At 47.3% G+C, this 18085-nt stretch overlaps 2 protein-coding genes across 3 annotated transcripts in view; both read right to left on the bottom strand.

The window, feature by feature from the left end:
• The window catches only part of ARPC1A (actin related protein 2/3 complex subunit 1A), a 28714-nt gene extending 25067 nt beyond the window's left edge, over nucleotides 1–3647 (bottom strand). The window contains exon 1 of one of the 2 annotated variants that reach the window (XM_036824390.1): nucleotides 3491–3647. In XM_036824390.1, the coding sequence (XP_036680285.1) occupies nucleotides 3491–3512 (22 nt within the window). In that variant the 5' untranslated portion in view covers nucleotides 3513–3647. Of the gene's footprint in view, nucleotides 1–2196; nucleotides 2348–3490 lie in introns of those variants that run through there. The other variant, XM_036824391.1, reaches the window with a different exon arrangement.
• A 10956-nt stretch (nucleotides 3648–14603) lies between these two features.
• LOC118880647 (myosin-16-like) overlaps nucleotides 14604–18085 on the bottom strand; it is a 53774-nt gene continuing 50292 nt past the window's right edge. Inside the window, 4 exon segments of the mRNA XM_036824389.1 lie at nucleotides 14604–14804; nucleotides 15849–16049; nucleotides 16594–16764; nucleotides 17670–17795. Coding sequence (XP_036680284.1) covers nucleotides 14604–14804; nucleotides 15849–16049; nucleotides 16594–16764; nucleotides 17670–17795 — 699 coding nt within the window.

Consider the following 18085-nt stretch of genomic DNA (forward strand, 5'->3'; position numbering starts at 1 on the left):
TCTAAACTGTGATTCATATTTAAGTGAAATCTGATAAACTTTGTCTTAACGAGGGTAGAGAGAAGAAAAAGGATGAGACAAAAAGGTGCTGCATTAAATTTAACAAACTTCTACTGATGAACTTTTAATGTCCAGCACAGAGAGAGAGAAAGAACAATTTATAGGACAGTATGATTCCAGGGACCCCCTCCACCCCCCAACTCCTTTCTTTACCTATCACTTGAGTCATCCTGCTATTTGGTTAGCCACGGGCTGTGGAGCCAAGAGGACCTGGGTTTGAATCCTGGCTTTGACACACAGTAGCTAGGAAATCCTGGGCAGGTCACTCAATATCTCTAAAACTCATTTTTCTCCATCTGTAAAATGGACATAGAACTGACATCCCAAAGCCAGTGGTAGCAGGATTAAATAATACGTGAAGGCATGTAGTCCAAAGCCTAGCCTAAAACAGATGCTCGGTTAGTTCCCTTTCTTCCTCTGACCCAAGGCTTTTGAACCATCCCTAGAAATACACCAGTAAGTACTTAAGTACTTACACCAGTAAGTACCCTCTGAACTTGGAAACACCTACCTAGGCTTTAAATTCCCGGCCCTGGAGCTTTAAAGTATTCGTACAGTGGGAATTTCAGTTCCCTGCTTGGGGTCAGTTTTCGAGACTGTGATTCATCCAGTTTCTAATTGCTCTCAATACCCAACCCAGCAATACCACCAGGTGCTCTGACAAGGTCACCACACCCTCCCCAGTGTTCAGAGACAGGTTCCAACTCCAGGCACCAGCCTCACCAGCAGACCAAACTTCCTTAGGCAGAACCTGTTTCCGCACAGGATTAGTTACCTAGATCTGGTACTCTCCCCCAGCAGGAGATTTAATTTTCCAAGAATGATCCCCTCCTTTAATTGTGGTTAAGTAGATGAATTAACCTCTGAAGGCCTCCGAATAGGTTGTGTAGGAAGCAGCCACTTACACCTACTCCCTCACAGGGCAAAAATAGCCTCCTGAATGATACCTTCTCCTTTTCTTTTCTTTTTTTTTTTTTTTTTAAGATACCTGAAAAACCCAGGGCCTCCAGGAAACCAAAAGGTTAGATTTAAAAACTGATAAAAGAGGGCAGAACTAGGATAATTTAGGTAATTTCAGCAATGAGGTGAAATAGATAAAAGTAGGTCAGCATTTCCTTCCGGTTCCAAAGCCCCAGTATGAGAACAGATGGCTTTATAATTAACGATTCTAAACTACAATTTATTAAGTGCCTGCCATGTGCCCAGCAGTGTAGTAAGTACCAGGTTGGGGCCAGAAACATAAATAAATCTGACACTTTCCTGGTCCTCAAATCTGGGGGGAGAAGGGTAGACGAGGAAGGGGAGATAGAGACACAGACAGAGAATGCCGAGAAGCAGGAATAACAGCTAACATTTATTGAGCACCTACTCTGGGCCAGGAACTATCCTAAGCAATTTATGCAAATAAACTCACTGGAGCCTCAGAAACCCCCTGAGGATCTTATTACTACAGATGAGAAAACGGGGACTCGGAGAAGCAATCTTCCCAGGGTCATCCAAGCAATGGTGGCGCCGGGATGGCAATCTGGGCAGCCCGACCGGAGGGGTGTGGTGGGAAAGGCGCTACAAAAGGGTTCCACGGAGCGACGAGGTACAACTGTGACTTAGGGGAAGGCGGCACCCAAGCGGGGGGATTCTTAAAGAACTCGGGGGAAGGTTCTTCTCGAGCTCGGGAAGGTCCCCCAACAGCTGAAGGATGGAAGGCGGCCCTAGACAGGAGCCAAACATTCCAGGGGCGCCTGTGGCGCGCAGGGACCCTATTCTAGACGCTGAAGAAAGGAATGAACGGTGCCTCGTGACGCTCGACTGGGGGAAGATGATCCCATTCACCACAATATTAGAGACTGGGATAAATGCCCACAATGGAAGCGCAGGAGAAGCAGCCTTTAATTCTGGCATTGGAGGAGGCTTGGAGCTCGAAAATCGTGAGAATGGGATCTGGACGTGTGGGGACCCCAGGGCTCGGCGGGCCCCTCAGAGAACGCGGTTTCCCCGCCCCCTCCCCCGGCCCGCCCCTCAGCCTCAGGGCCCCACGGCCTAAGCCCCCGCCTCGCCGCCCCCGCGGGTTCAGATCCGGGACGAGGCCGGCCCAGGGGAGGCCGGCAAGGCCAGAAACTCGCCCCTGCTGCGCCTTACCTGGGGGTCGGGACCGTCCGAACGGGCTCGGAGCGTTGAATTCGCGGACTCTGGTCAGTCGACGCGAACAGGCTCCGGCGGGCGCGGGCGGAGGACCGAGGCCCTGAGGGAGCGGCTGACAGATCCCGGAAGTGGCCACGGCGCCTGCGCAGCGCGGCTGGGGCGGTCGGCGCACGCGCACAGCTGGGCGCGCGGCCGGGGTCCCGAGCGCGGCCGGCGGGGGAGGGTCGGGTGCCTGAGGGGAAGCTGCTTCCTCTGCGAAGTCGGCGTCAGAAACCCGCTGGAAGGTGGTGGCGGGGCAGCGTGGACGTCTTACTGCTTCCCTCGAAAAATGTCCTCAGACTCACGGACCGAAGTGTGTGGAGCCTTGGCGCTTTCACAAGTGCTTTGGTCACGAAATGAGGTACTGAGAATTGGGGCCTTTTGAGCCACACGGACCGACAAATCCCTACGTTTTTCTCCCTTCATAGAGGCCCCGTCAGAGCCCGTCTCCCTCTGTGGAAGTCTCTCCAAGGAACCTTCTCGACCCTTCCTCGGTCAGAATCACTTGTTCCCTGCTCCCGAGATGACGGCACAGCACCGGGGAGTTGGGAGAGTTCAACTGCTCCCCAAACACAGGAAGACAATGCCCTGAACCCCTGTTCCCACTAGACTGGTTGCCCTTGAACCCACAGAAATTCTGAACCAGCTCTCCTGGCCCTGGGGTGGTTTACAAGTTTGACCCCCAATGCTTGGCTGTCAGGTGATGTTCACCAAAGTGAACTTGTCAAATTCCCGACTTCAGAGTCACCCTGTGTTCTCTGGGGCTGTTCACGGAGCAGTAACGCCCTGGAGGTAATTGTTGTATTTGGTGCCATGGCTACAAAGCCTTTGGTCTTAGGGACGATCGAGGACAGATTGAGAGCTGAAAGATCATTTTCAGTTAATCACTCCCTCCTGAAGACAACATCCTGGCAAAGGAAGGACGGCACGCGTGGAAGCAAGGATTCCTCGTGTGTCTCCAAGTTAGGTGAACTAATCCAGAAGTATGTAGAGTTGGTACCCAGAGTCAAAATACCTACCGTGTTTTATTCAGATCCCACCTCTTTACAGAGGACAGTTCCTTCTTTGAAGGAGTTTATAATCCGGGCAGATGAGAGTGACACGTACAAATCAGTAATACCAGGCTCTTTATGATAAATGACAAGGTAAGAAATAATTTAGCCTCAGAAAAGTAACAGTGAGACATTTAATGTTAGTCACTGGTTCTATCGTTTGAGTTAATATTTTGCATTTCAACCTAAGCAAAGCTTACCATTTGATGCATTTCCTTTCATGTTTTATGAGCCATTCCAGATGATAGACTCTTTGTTCCACAGGGGCTCTAAGTGAAACCACCTTGTTCTGTACTGAAGAAACAGGACCAGAGGGTTTTGAGAGTGGAGGAAGGTTTTGATGTAAGTCAGTAGCAGGGCTGACCTGATGCCTAGTCCAGAACATAGCCCCTAATCCCATCATGTTCTGGTGCAAGAGCCAGTTTGAGTTACAAGGAGGGCAAGTTATTTTTAGTGTTTGTTTTTTTAGACTAGTGTAATGACCTTGATCTAGTATCCAATATGAGGACTCTGCCTTTTAAAAAATTAATTCCAGGGGCTTCCCTGGTGGCGCAGTGGTTGAGAGTCTGCCTGCTGGTGCAGGGGACACGGGTTCGAGCCCTGGTCTGGGAAGATCCCACATGCCGCGGAGCAGCTGGGCCCGTGAGCCACAACTACTGAGCCTGCGCGTCTGGAGCCTGTGCTCCGCAATGAGAGGCCGCGATAGTGAGAGGCCCGCGCACCGCGATGAAGAGTGGCCCCCGCTTGCCGCAACTAGAGAAAGCCCTCGCGCAGAAACGAAGACCCAACATAACAATCAATCAATCAATCAATAAATCTTTAAAAAAAAAAATTAATTCCAGGGAAGGTGGTCCTTAGAAATGGGAAACAGGAGGAAGAGAGTGGTTGGACACTGCCATGGGATGATTTTATTTGCTTTATTGATTCACTTGGAATCGATTATATTGCGAGTGCGCCCCTCCTACCATCTCATTGTGGTTTCTTGTTTATGTCTTTGGGTGTAGAAGATCTTTTCTGGTAGGTTCTGGTCTTTATTAGGGGTGGTTGTTCAGCAGTTAGTTGTGATCTTGGTGAGCTCGTGAGAGGAGGTGAGCTCAAGGTCCTTCTGCTCCGCCATCTTGTCCCAGCCCCTCTCAGTTGGAATTGGAATAGGATTGAATTGGAGCTTTGATCAAGCTTCAAGTCATCAAACGATGAGTATTCACCAAGTGCCAAGTATTGTGTCAGGCATTTTGTGCAGTGTACAGAAGAGTTGGGTAAAATTCCACTGTCCTCAAGGGACGTAGAGACTAGGATGAAACCAGTTCACACATACTTTAAATACAAGGAAATGCATGGTGCTTCGAACCTGGAAGTTCCTAGTTAATGTTTGTTGAATGAAACTATGAATAAATGAAACAGTCTGGGGTTTCGACTGGTTACCCCCAGTTGTGAATGGGAAGGGGGTTTGTATAGACACATCAGGAACATGACCAATCATAGGTTGGAAAGGTTATGTGTTTGCAAACATCTAAGGATTTCCTTCTGTTCAGGAGACCTTTGATTTAGTATCTGGAATGTGGATTTGGAGAGTAAGAAGATTGGTTCTTGCTTGTGCCACCAGCTGAATGACAGTGAACACTTACTGCCAATTTGCCTCCATTTCTGTCTCTTACTTGGGTTAAGGCCTGCCACCTGTTCACCACAAGACTCTTGGAAATGTTACTGAATCAGTGCCTATGAAAGCTATAAGTTAACAGAAAGACAGAAACCTAAATGCATACTCTGTGTTAATACTTAATAATCCTTATGATTTAGATATTGTCCCAGTTGCTGGGTGTGGCCCCAAGGGGGGAAAGTTTCCTATAGAAAGGATCTTATACAATTCAGTGCAGAGAGATTGAAAAATGCATGCAGATTTTTCCACTCTAGGCTGCTCACCCAGTTCATTTCCATAGCGCAGGGATGGGACCAGTTTATGGGGTGTCTAGGGACGTAAGATAGTCTCAGATGGTATATAAATAGCATACAATCACAAATAACCATACTTACAAGAACAAGCAGATAAGCGTACTTATGAATACTAAGTATTGTTTTCAAAATTTGATAAGTGAAATCTGTAGTCTACAAGCTTGTAAATCTCCTGGAGGCCAGGGCCACTTCTTATACATTTTGTTTCTAACACATTTTTTCATGTTTTTATGGAATCTTCTATTATTTTAATAAAAATGTAGTATGATGGACAGCTTAAGAGAGTTCATTGACTCTGGAAATAAATAGAACTGGGTTCAAATTCTTACTCTGCAGCTTACCAGCTACAGTACATATATGACTTTGGGCAAGTCAGTCAACTTCTATAAGTTTCTGTCAAATGAGGATAGTAGTTCCCACCTCTTAGGGTGGTTCTAAGGATTAAAATAGATGACATATATACAGTACTTGAGTTCATGACACATTAAAAGCAGCCAATAAATTGTGGCAATTACTGTTTGAGAATACTGTACCAAATTGATTGTCATAATTTATTATTTCCCAATTGTTTTTTCCCCAGTCTGTGGCTTCTCTTGGTTCATTCTCTTAATGTCTTTCAAAGAGCCGAGGATCTTAATTTTGAGGAAGTCCATTTATCAAGTGTCATGTTTAAGAAATTTTTGCTTAATTCAAGGTTATATAGATTTTTTTTCCTGTATTTTTCTATAAGTTTTATAGTTTTTACACTGATTGATTTCAGGGTGTTAAACTAAACTTGCATTGTTGGGAAAAGTCCTACTTGGTCTTGATGTATTATTCTTTTTATACAATATTGTATTCAGTTGTTAAAATTATGTTAAGAATTTGACAATTTAAAATATAATTTAAAATCTTTGCTTATGGAGGGTATTGTTTTGTAATTTACTTTTCTTGTAATTTCTAGTTTTGGTATCTGAGTAATTCTGGCCTCATAAAATGCTTTCAAATGTATTCCTTTCTCTTCAGTTTTCTGGAGGAGTTTGTGTAGAATTAGCATTTTAAAATTTCTAAACATGGGAGTTTTTTTTTTATATAAATTTATTTATTTATTTATTTTTGGCTGCGCTGGGTCTTCATTGCTGCGCACGGGCTTTCTCTAGTTGCGGCGAGCAGGGGCTACCCTTCGTTGCGGTGCACGGGCTTCTCATTGTGGTAGCTTCTCTTGTTGCGAAGCACAGCCTCTAGGCATGCGGGCTTCAGTAGTTGCAGCACTCAGGCTCAGTAGTTGTGGCTCGCGGGCTCTAGAGTGTGGGCTCAGTAGTTGTGGCGCACGGGCTTAGTTGCTCCGCGGCATGTGGGATCTTCCAGGACCAGGGCTTGAACCTGTGTCCCCTGCATTGGCAGGTGGATTCTTAACCACTGCGCCACCAGGGAAGCCCAACATGGAAGTTTTAAGTTATATTTTTGTTAAAGATTTCTGCCTTAACTGCGTAATTTTTAGCTTAACTACTGATCTGGTTTTGCTTGTTTATTCTTTCAGTTGCTAAGAAAGGTGTGTTAATACCTCCCAAATGATTGTAGATTTGTCTATCTCTACTCTAATTCTGTCATTTGTTTTCTTTATGTATTTTGAGGTTATATTATAGGTGCCTCTATTTTATATAATACATTAGGTTTTTTGATAAAGTGAATGTTTTACCATTATGAAATGTTCCTTTCTGATAGTGCTTTTTGTCTTAACGTTTGCTTCTCTGATATTAATATAGCAACCCCAGCTGTCTTTTGGTTAGTGTTTGCCCGGTATATCTTTTTCTGTCTTTTTAGTTTCAACTTTTCTTTTACCTTATGTTATTAGATGAGCTGCTTATAAACAACATATAGTTGCATTTTATTTTTATAGCATGTTTATCTTTTAACTTGAAACATCCAGTCCATTCACATTTAAAGTAATTACTGATATATTGGAGTTGAACTCTACCATCTTATCATTTACTTTATTTTTGTCCTATTCTGTTTCTTTTTCTCTTCTTTCTTGCCTTCTTTTGGATTGATTTTTATTTTTTAATTTTATTTTTTGGCTGCACCGTGCATCATGTGGGATCTTAGTTCCCCGACCAGGGATTGAACCTGCGTCCCCTGCCTTGGAAGCTTGGAGTCTTAACCACTGGACCGCCAGGGAAGTCCCGCGGATTGATTATTTTTTATATTCCATTTTCAAGGACTAATTCAGAGCTGTTCTGGAGCCAGCTCAGACTGGCTCAGGAGAGCCAGGAATGCCCATCTCCTCCCAACTCCATGTTCAGTAACCTCTTGGTGGCTTGACATCGGCCGTGATAGAGCATTTATACCATAGAAAGTAACAAAGGCTTCAGATCAGGGCTTTTATCCTACAGAGAGCTGGTCGCTAAATGTTTACTAGCAACCAATGATTAGTACTTTCTCTTCCTGGATAATGCAAGGATCTTAGAATACCTTAGCTCCTTTGTTATCCTTCTCCATAGTTATATGCTATTCTTGTCATGCATTTTAATTCTATAGTAAATATCATGTGTTTGCCATTTTCTGAAGTTCCTGTGGGATTGTTTCTATTACTAACATGTTTTGACTGGTTCTAGTTTATGTTCTTGTCCTCTCATACGCTTGATTACCAATGTTGTGTCTAACATTTTATTTTTAAAATTGTGTAGGAATAATTTGAGACCTAAAATGATTTTATCTTTGCCCAGATAAGGTTTTCATTTTCATCTTGCCATGTACCCAAAGATGTCAACAGTCTGGAATCACCTTTATCTAATTTTAGGATTTGAGATTTTCTGGACCACCCAGATGACTCAAAGCTGGGCTCCAGTCCTTGGGAAGAATGTTCATCTTCTAATTCACCCTTATTCCTCGAATCCCAACCCAAAACACAGGTGTGGTGGTTAATTTTATTTGTCAAATTGACTGAGCCCTAAGATGCCCAGATATTTGGTCAAACATTATTCTGGATGTTTCTGTGAGGGAGTTTTTTGGATGAGATTGACATTTAAATTGGTAGACTGAAAAAAGCAGATTGCCCTCCATAATGTGGATGGAGCTCACCCAATCAGTTGAAGACCTGAATAGAACAAAAGGCTGACCTCCCCCAAGTAAAAGATAATTCCTCCTGCCTGACAGGAGGGATTGAACTGGAACATTGGCTCTTTCTGGTTCTACAGCAGCTTCTGGCCTTCCGACTTGAACCAGGACATTGGCTCTGCAGATTTTTTACTTGCCGGCCTTCATAATCATGTGAGTCAGTTCCTTATGATAAATCTCTTTACATGTATCTATCTATATATCTTTATGACTCTGTATCTATCTTTATCTCTCTCTCTCTCTCTCTCTGTCTGTCTCTCTCTCTCCTGTTGGTTCCATTTCTCTGGAGAACTCTAAGTAATACAATGGACATTTACCAGGACCCTCATCCTTGGAGGGCCCTGGACTCTGACTTTTGTCTTTGTGGTCATGATAGGCTGTCAAAAGTACTGCTCCGACTCTCAACCACTTGTACTGGAATTAGCAAATAGCCCTCTGGGTAAAGCAGTCCTAAAATGCTGAACTCACTCTCTGGTGTTTCTCTTGGATATTGACCTGGTAATTACTACCTTAATAGTTCCCTCTTAATTTTGAGTAGATGTTTTGCGTATTTTGTCCACTTGTCTAGTTATCGTTAGTGGGAGAGTTGTCTGTCACCCTAGTCCTCCATTACCAGAATCATTTGGTAAGTAACCATTTTTAAAAAATTATCCTGTTTGTTATTTTTATTTTGCTAAACCCTATTGCATTAATGATATGTCTTTTACACATTATTACATTGTTTGCTTTGTGGTACATGTCTGTAGTAGGTTAAAGGGAATATTTAATTCTCATCAAATACAGTCTAGTGCATGTCATCATGTACTGCTCACAAGTGTAATCACTATGGAGTTCATTAAGTGTTAAATAAATAGATAATTAGTGTTTAAAATGTTTATATTATGCAGAAATGTTTGGAGAATTGTTTTATAGGTGTTTAGGAGGGTTTTAGTGATATTTAGAGAAATTGGTTGGAATTTTTGGACAGATGGTGAATGCATTCTTATTTTCTCACTTAAAATAGTGTGATATAGACTCCCTTGATCTTAGAATTGTTTTGGGGAATGGATTAACCTGGGATGGCTATATTTCTATTGTAGCATATAGCGTGCCCCTGATTTTGTGTGCTTATCACATATATATTTGTGGCTGCTTCTCATATCATACTTCCAAATGAAGATGTTGGCAAAAGTTGAGCAATTCCATTGTTGTAGGGAAGTTAACCAGTTGTGGCAACTGTCTTGACAGACGGAAGGGTAGAGCAGTGTGGAAAGGTAGAGACCGGGGTCCTTCACATTGCACTAATTCTGGAACCTGTGACTGCAGGGCTTGGTGTGAAAGATCATTATGTCACTATTGCTTGCACCACTGTTGGCTCATGTGCCACTACCTGCCACCAAGCACACTCTCAGCGGGTTCTCCCCACTCCCACCTTCCACTCCCACAGGCTCTCCCTCCCCTTTATGCCTCCTACGCATCCTTAGGCACGTAGCAAAGACACGATTTCCTCTACCTTCCAGGACTCTCCTGTCGCATCCTGTACCTACCCCCACAGTAGCCTTTCTAATTGCCAAACCTAATTTTCATAATACAGGTTCCCCCTTGGTTGAAATGTCTGGTTACTGTTTTGCTGCCTGTATTTAAAAGTTGGTTTTTTAAATGTCTGTAGAAAAAAGTGTTATGGAATCACTGCTCCAAAGTCTCAGGATACACTTTGCATTAGCCTAAGCCAGGGTTCAGGGTTCAGAGGAGAGAACAGTCCCTTATAATAGCCAGCAAATTCCCTTTCAGTCTTGCGGTTTTACCATAACTCAAGGTTGGCCTTTTCACAACAGATCTCCAGCCTCAGTTCCTGGTAGCTTGTGGGTGGAAGGGCCTGGGGTCTTTGTGATTTCTGGAAATACCCAAAGTTGTGCTCCATGGGGATGACCCAGAACCTGCTGGGTTCCCTACAAGGACCCAGGAGTGGTTCACATGTGAAAGGAGGAGGAAGATAATTGGTGTATGTACCTTAAAATGTACCTGGGATTTGCTTTAATCAGGTGTGGGAAGATACACAGACATAGAAATGATTGTCATGAAGGAAGAAGTTTATACACTCATAGACCTAGAAGTAGGAGGCATGGCATGACATGCCACTCAGGGCCATGTGGGGAAGCACCAGGGCTGGTCAGGAGCAGAAGGAACAAGGGGGAAGGCGTGGGCACGAGCTTTCATTGTGCTTTCCGTGGGAAGGAATGGGCGACGCAGGGTGAGCAGGGTTAGGATTGGCTCATTTCAGCAGGCTCTGGGACAGAGGGGCAGTCCCTCGTCTGCTACCTGGTCCTGGGATAATTAGGGCAGGGGAATATTGCCTCCCAGAGTATAAGAACTGGATAGAGGAGGTGGTTCAGAGTTTGGGCTCCAGATTGGTTAGTCCGTGTATGAGAGCTGTTTGCTATCCCTAAGAATTGGCAGCCCTGGGAGAGGCAGTGTCTCCTCAGCCAGGGAGGCCCCAGATGCCAGACCTTCAAGAATATAGAAAATAAGAAAATATACTTAATACAATCAGTGATACAAAATTTAGCAGCCTTGAAAGCTATCCCAGAACATTTAGCAAAACCATCTAAATAGTCTTTGCTCCATTTACTCTACAGAACATGGTGCCAGTGCCCTGATTTCAATCATCGTGGATACCAATTATATATTATTATTTTGTAAGGCCATATAGATTATACCCTTTTAGGCCTTTAAGCCATTCTGCAATTTCATGTCCTTAGGCAAAAACAGCGTATGTGGCAAAGTGAAGTCCAACACTTCTGACCCAGTCTAAACACTGGGTTAGAAACCTCACCTCATCTCCTGCCACAAAGAATTATTTCTCTCTCTGCATTAACTGAATGGTCTTGGGCAAGTCACTGAGCCTGTCTACTTCTGGGCCCCCACCCTCCCTGGCAAAGTCAGGAGCTGCTCTGAAATTCTCTGAGTGTGCGGAGACCACAAGTGGACTGTCCTCCAGGAAACAATGATGAGGTCTTTCAACCTCATGGAATGCTCCTGGCATCTCTCCAGGAAGAGGCTCGCTGCCATCAGCTACTAGACTGACAGCCCAGCAGAGCCTCCCCCAGGAGGTCAAGTGTCGGAGTCCTACGGAATGCTAGAAGAAACTTGCCGAGTGTCTCAGCGCCATGCATAATGGGCTCCATGCCAAGTTATCGTGTTTAAACGTCACATTCCTACGAGCAGATGCTCTTATAATTCCTCATTTAATAGTTGAGGAAACAGGAGATAAGATAGGTTAAGTTGCCCAAGGTCACACTGCTGGGAAAGTGGAACCCATATCTGACTTCAAAGCATAAGAATTAGACTTATTTTATGTAATTACAGAGGTGAAGACTAGATTGAAGTAAGGGCAAAATAGAGGAGACATATTTCGACTCAATACTGGGTGGGACTTTTGAACCATGATTGTCAGCCAAAACTGCAATGGGCTGCCTTTTTTTCACTGGAAGAGTGCAAGTTGGATTACCATTTTTTTCAGGGATGCTATGGAAGGGAATCCCAAACTGGCCGAAAGTTGGACTAGACACCCTCCAAATGTGCCTTTGAGCCCGAAAATTCTAATATAATTCTAAGATTGTGTGATTTGGTGTCTCCCAGGAAATTCACATACAGCAGTTGGAGACCCCACCACCGGAGGGCAGCGTCTTCACATTTGGTGCATTTGCACAGAAGGACGCAAACCCCGTTCCCTCCGAGGTGCCTAGAGAGTGCGAAGATTAGCATGGGGGTGATGTGGGCCCGTGTGAAGACGGAGAGGGATCCACCACCAGCATGTTAATATCCCTTCCTCTACCAGCCTGAACAATGATTTCTGTCTGCCAGTGCACTGGAGAGGTCAGGGTGCTGAAATTCAAAGGGAAGACCCCATTTCCATGAAGCTGGGGAGGAGGGGCGTTCTGAGGGCTGCTTCCTCTGCCCCTGCACCCCAAAGACTAGGACAGTGAGGAGAGAAACAGGGTCGAGGAGTGTCAGAAGGTGACAAAGAAGTCCCGTCACGCTTGGGAAGATGGAAGGACCCAGGAAAGGAAGAGCAACTTGGAGGGACCGTGAGACCTGCCTTCCATTCAGGTGGTCTGTAGGGTCCTGGGTGTCAAAACCAGGGTTGACAAGTGGATTCCACCAGGGGGCAGGGCTCAGCCTGATTTAAGGAAGCTCTCTGTGCAATGTCAGGAAGCACTGCCTTGGGAGGCATTCACTCCACACATGTTTACCGTATTTACTGTGTTCTCCCTTCAGGCCGGGCGCTGTCTTATTGCTGAGAAACAGCAGTGAATAAAACACACAAGATACACTTTGCCTGCCCTCACAGAGCTGACCTGCCTGTGTCTGAGCATCCGGGGAGATGCTGAGGCGTGGCGTGGGGGGCCTTTGGGTCGTTAGCCTGGATGGATCTTAACATCCTTTTCGGGGGTCCTGTAACTATCTCAGCTTTACAAAACCTAGTTTGTCTTCATATCTCTGATACACCCTTTCACAATTTGCAAAGAACCTCACCATGACTACATAGGTTTCATGGTTTCCAATAGACACAAGCCTGTGAATGAGGTCACGGACACAACAGAACTCTGATACACTATAAAAATTGCCTTTGGATTAGGAAGTCTCAGAAAAAATTCTTCACTTAAAAACCATCTCCTTTCGGTCTATTTTTCAAGTTTCTTTTACTTAAGATGCATGGGGACAAGGTATTAAAATTGTCCACACAAGGAATTACTTCTAGAGAACAGCCAAGTCCCACAGACATTACATATTCCGTCCTTGACATGAACATGTAGAATCTCAACTAAATCAGACCCACTGTTACTGTTATCCAAGTGCTTGACAGGTTGATGCCATCTCGGAGAAGCCACGCTAATTTAAATTCCTCCAATGGCTGGGTATTTACATCCCCAAGCCCATCTCCCCCCACAGCTATCTTTATTCTTTTGCACCTGTCTCTTTCTGGCTTGCACTTTCCTTTGCATAGTAAACATTCTCAGGATAGACCCAGTTTTCCATTTTCATATATTTTTCCTCTCAGTGGTCTGCTGTTGTGATCTGTGTTACCCTGGAAGAAAAAAGAGAGAGAGGGTGAGAAGACCCTTGCGGGCCAGAGCTGGGAATTCTGACATCTTTGACCCCTTCTTGCTAGAAAGACAGCGCCCTCAGGTTCCTGGGCTGCTTCTGCACAGGTTTCCTTCCTTGTAATGGACACCACTGGGTCATACCTGGCTCATTCTCTGCTAGGCTGTAAGGGTTTAGGGACACCTTCTTTGGGCCTGGCATGCCCAGGTAGGCCTGAACTCTAGTCGGGCCATTGAGAGGGCCAGAGTGCGATGCCCTGGGATGCAATGCTCACCATGCACTTGTCTGCAGTGTCTCATGAGGGGCCAAGAGGCTTGTTTTGCCAACTTGATGTGTCTTCCCAAGAAAGAAAAGCTACTACTCATCACATCCCACAAATGGATTTTAAAAATTAGCAAGATTTCCTCATGGAGATTATGGAATACTTGCTCCCAACAGGGCCCTTCACACCCACCCCCTACACCTGTCCCACCAGCTTTGTCTCCCACCCTGTCCAGCACTCTGACCTCATCCTGAGCCCCTCTTCTCCAGTCACGCTGTACCCTTGTGCGCATCCCACCTCTGCACTTTTGCATGTGTTGGGGCTTCTATCTGGAATTCCCTTCTTGGTGGCAGGTAGTGGCACATGAGCCAACAGTGGTGCAAGCAATAGTGACATAATGATCTTTCACACCAAGCCCTGCAGTCACAGTTTCCAGAATTAGTGCAATGTGAAGGACCCCGGTCTCTACCTTTCCACACTGCTCTACCCTTCCGTCTGTCAAGACAGTTGCCACAACTGGTTAACTTCCCTACAACAATGGAATTGCTCAACTTTTGCCAACATCTTCATTTGGGAGTATGATATGAGAAGCAGCCACAAATACATATGTGATAAGCACACAAAATCAGGGGCACGCTATATGCTACAATAGAAATATAGCCATCCCAGGTTAATCCATTCCCCAAAACAATTCAAGGGACAGGGGAGGCTTTGGGATCCCCGTTGCATAAGGTCGGGGCATGGCAGACAGGAAGCAGAGAAGTTGGAAAGAGCAAAGCAAGAGCAGGGAAGGTGAACTTGGAGCGTGGAGTCCACACCTACTGGCTGTGAGCCGGGACACGTGGCACCAAAACAATTCTAAGATCAAGGGAGTCTATATCACACTATTTTAAGTGAGAAAATAAGACACACGTGGCACCTCACTCGTCAGAAAGGGTTTTGGAGGTGCCTGTCTTGGACACCTGGATGATCTCCACAGAGGTGATGCCTTTGCCGGCCACGCGGTGCCTGGTGCGCAGCTTGTTCAGGGCGGTCTCCGCCATGCCGGCCCGCTCCTCGGCGTCGTCCAGCTCATGTACCGTCTTCCTATAGCGAGCCAAGGTCTGGTTGGCCTGCTCCTCCTGTGACAAAGGCACAGTGGAAAATGGGGCATAAACCTGGCTTGTTCTGGCTAAACGTGCGTTGTTTTCAGTTCTACATGGACATCTTAAGAGTCCAGTCGTTCTGTAAGGCTTATTAGGAAACACAGCAGTCCTGGGTCAGGGGCATCCGCCAGGTCACCACGGACACCCACCTTCAACGCTTTTAGCTGATTGTTTTTGGCTTTGACGTCCATATTTCTAAGTAAAATGTGCTCTGTTGCAGCTTCTATAATGTGTGATTTTAGGCATTAGCTATTGGTACCCCACCATGGAAGATGTGGATTTGGTGCTTTCTTGAGCCCCCGTCACACATTTCCCACCGCCTCATCTTCCCAAGAGAGTCATAGTGTCGTTTTGGTTAGAACCGTATTTCCTGTGAGCCTGGCCCTTATTGAGCCTTTTGGGAACAGTGTTAGGTGCATGGGTGGATGATGGAGTCAACGTGGTTGTCCCAGAACTGGCAGCAAACGACAGCAGAGTCAAATATCTACATCCTGGGTGGGGGACGATGGTAGCGGCAGGTGGGCGTGCGGTCTAGGGTTGAGACTTGAAGCTGCCGTTTGCTAACCATGTGACTTTGGCTGAAATAACATAAGTACCCTACTCTGGGCTGTTTCCTCACCTGTGAAATAGCTTAAGAGTATCAGCCTTCCTGCCTTGTGTCAAGGGGATCAAATAAGGGAAGGTCCTGGTGTTTAACCTGCTGACCAGGAGGGAGAGGCCACAGGGGGCAGTGGAAGCAGGACGGAGGCACCCGAGACCTTCCCTGGCTTTAGATCCCACCGAAGTAGGTGCTTTAGTTAGCACGGGTGTCCTCGGGGGATATTTTCATTTTTTACACGTTCTTATCTCCGGTGTGTCATGTCTCGTCCACTCCCCATGTGATAGCGAGGATGAAGTGCTGTGGACGGGAAGCCATCTTCTGGCCAAGACTTGAGTCCTCTCCTGTGGTTCCTTCTAACCAAGGCTTGGAAACCTGGGCTGGGAAGGGGGGCGAATTGGGGCCACACGGCGGGCACCCACCGCCTCCTCGATCTGCCGCTTGTAGACCTTCAGCTTGCTCTGCAGCTTCTCCACCAGCTCCTGCATGCGCTGGTTGGTCTTGTGGTCCTCCTCCGTCTGGAAGACCAGCTCTTTGAGGCGCCGCTCATGCTTCCGCAGCGTCTTGACCGTTTCCACGTGCTGTTTATGCTCTCCACCCAGCTCCGTCTCCAGTTCTTTGATCTGGGGTGGGGGGGCGGGGAGGAGAGGAATGCAGCTGGGGGAACGCAGGTTTTTGAACTTAAGAGCTCAGTGGCCTTGGGCAGGGGTGTCGCGGTGTCCGCTTCCTGCCCAGAGGTGAGCTCTGCCCAGGAGGGTTGGGTGGGCTCAGCCTTTCACCAGCAGGTGGTCAGATGCCTTGAGCCTCAAGTTTCCTCCTCTGGAAAATGGGGGAGGCAGGGGTGGGACAAGGTGACCGACCCCCTGGGCCCTTCCAGCTCTTGACAGTCCATGAGGTAAAGACGGAGGCTCGTTTTAAGTAAGTAATAAGAGAGGAATAATGTTGGAAACAGAGACTGGGAACAGAGACAGAGGAAGAATATGGGGATCCACTCTGCTTGGAGGCTAAGGACACTCTGGGGGAAGGTGACAGGGAGAGGAGGAGGAGAGGAGACCTTTGTAGAAATAGATTAGAGGCCCAGCTCCTCATCAGACGCTTGGCACTTTTGGGGGGAAGAGACCCCCTTCCGATCTCCTCTTTCCCTGTCTGGTTCGGTGCCGCCCTCACCCTGGCTTCCAGCTTCGTGACAGTGCGTTTCCCTCCCTTGAGGGCCAGCTGCTCAGCCTCCTCCATCTTGGCCTGCAAGTCCTTGATGGTGACCTCGTAGTTCTTCTTGACTTTCTCCAGGTGCATGCAGTGGTCCTGCTCTTGCCGGAGTTCCTCGGCCATGCGGGCAGCCTGGGGAGGGGGGGGAGGGGAAGCACTGGAGCTGGAGCTGGGCCCCCATCCAGGCTCCTAGTGCCTTTGAGGGACGAGGGACCTCGTCTCCCAGCCTCTGGGACACCAAGCAGTGGACAAGAGGACCCTGGCTGACATGCTGCTGGGGTGCCGTGGAGGGGGTGCCCCAAGCTCCCATGTCCCTCCGAGTGACGGGAGGAGGCAGGCGCCTGTGCTCAGAACCAGGCCGCCCGATCCCATGGACCCGCCAGCTGGCGCTCTCCAGCCAGACTCTGCTGTCTCCCGCATGAGGGGCACAGCACAGAGAGCGGGAAAAACACAGGTCTGAGTAGAAAGTCCAGGGCCTGCACCCAGCCCCAGTCATTTAACCCACTTGTTCTTGTATAAAATATGCATGGAGGGCTTACAGCGTGCTGGGTACCAGTCTATGATCTCAGGACACAGCACCAAATAAGACCAACAATGTTCCTGAGCTCCTGGCATTTCAGTCAAGCCTAAGGAGCTTGACGATAAAATCTGTATTTCCTCATCTTTAAAGTGGGGCACGTAGCATCCACCACTGAGCACCCAAAGGGATACTAGGGTGAAAACACTTGGCGGCCTCCCTTGCCGACCTCCAGCCCTGAACCCCTGGGCACGGCACCCATCTTCCTTTCACTAACCCTCCCCTTAAGGCTGGTTCAAGGCTCCTCTCCTTGCCAAAATACCTGCCCAGATGAGCCCACTTCAACGGCTCCTTTCGTCTGTGTCCCCAGGCGTCATGCTCTAACCTCTTGGCTTTTCAGAAACCAAAGGAGGCGGCCTTCCCTGCCTGGGGTGGCCTGGTCGCCGGCAGGGGGCCTGGCTGGGGTGGGGCTGGGGTGCCCAGGCCCCGCCCGGCTGCGGCAGGCAGTGCACGCGCTTACGTCCGTCATGGCTTTCTTGGCCCTCTCATCGACCGAGCGGAACTCGCTGATGAGCTCCTCGTGCTCGTTGGAGATGCGCTGGACGTCAGACTCCAGCTTGCGCTTGACCACGAGGAGGCTTTGGTTCTGGAGGAGGAAACGAAGACATTGCCATGAGCCCGGAGTCTGCACAGCCCTTCCTGTGTCCAGGAAAAGCCACCCTCTCCCACACCCCCAACAAGAAATGGCCCTGGGCCCCCTGCTTGGGGTGAAGGTCTCTATCCTGCATTCTTTTCTGAGTTTTAGATTAGAATTTGCATCACGCGGAGCCTGGGAAGAACATCATTTAGGCCTGGGGTGGGTGGTAGCTCTAGTACAATCCTGAACTTGGAGCTGGGAAGACCAGGTTCAAGCCCTAGTGCTTCTGCCTATGTGTC

The sequence above is a fragment of the Balaenoptera musculus genome, chromosome 15, assembly GCF_009873245.2.
Source record: "Balaenoptera musculus isolate JJ_BM4_2016_0621 chromosome 15, mBalMus1.pri.v3, whole genome shotgun sequence".
Taxonomy (NCBI): Eukaryota; Metazoa; Chordata; class Mammalia; order Artiodactyla; family Balaenopteridae; genus Balaenoptera; species Balaenoptera musculus.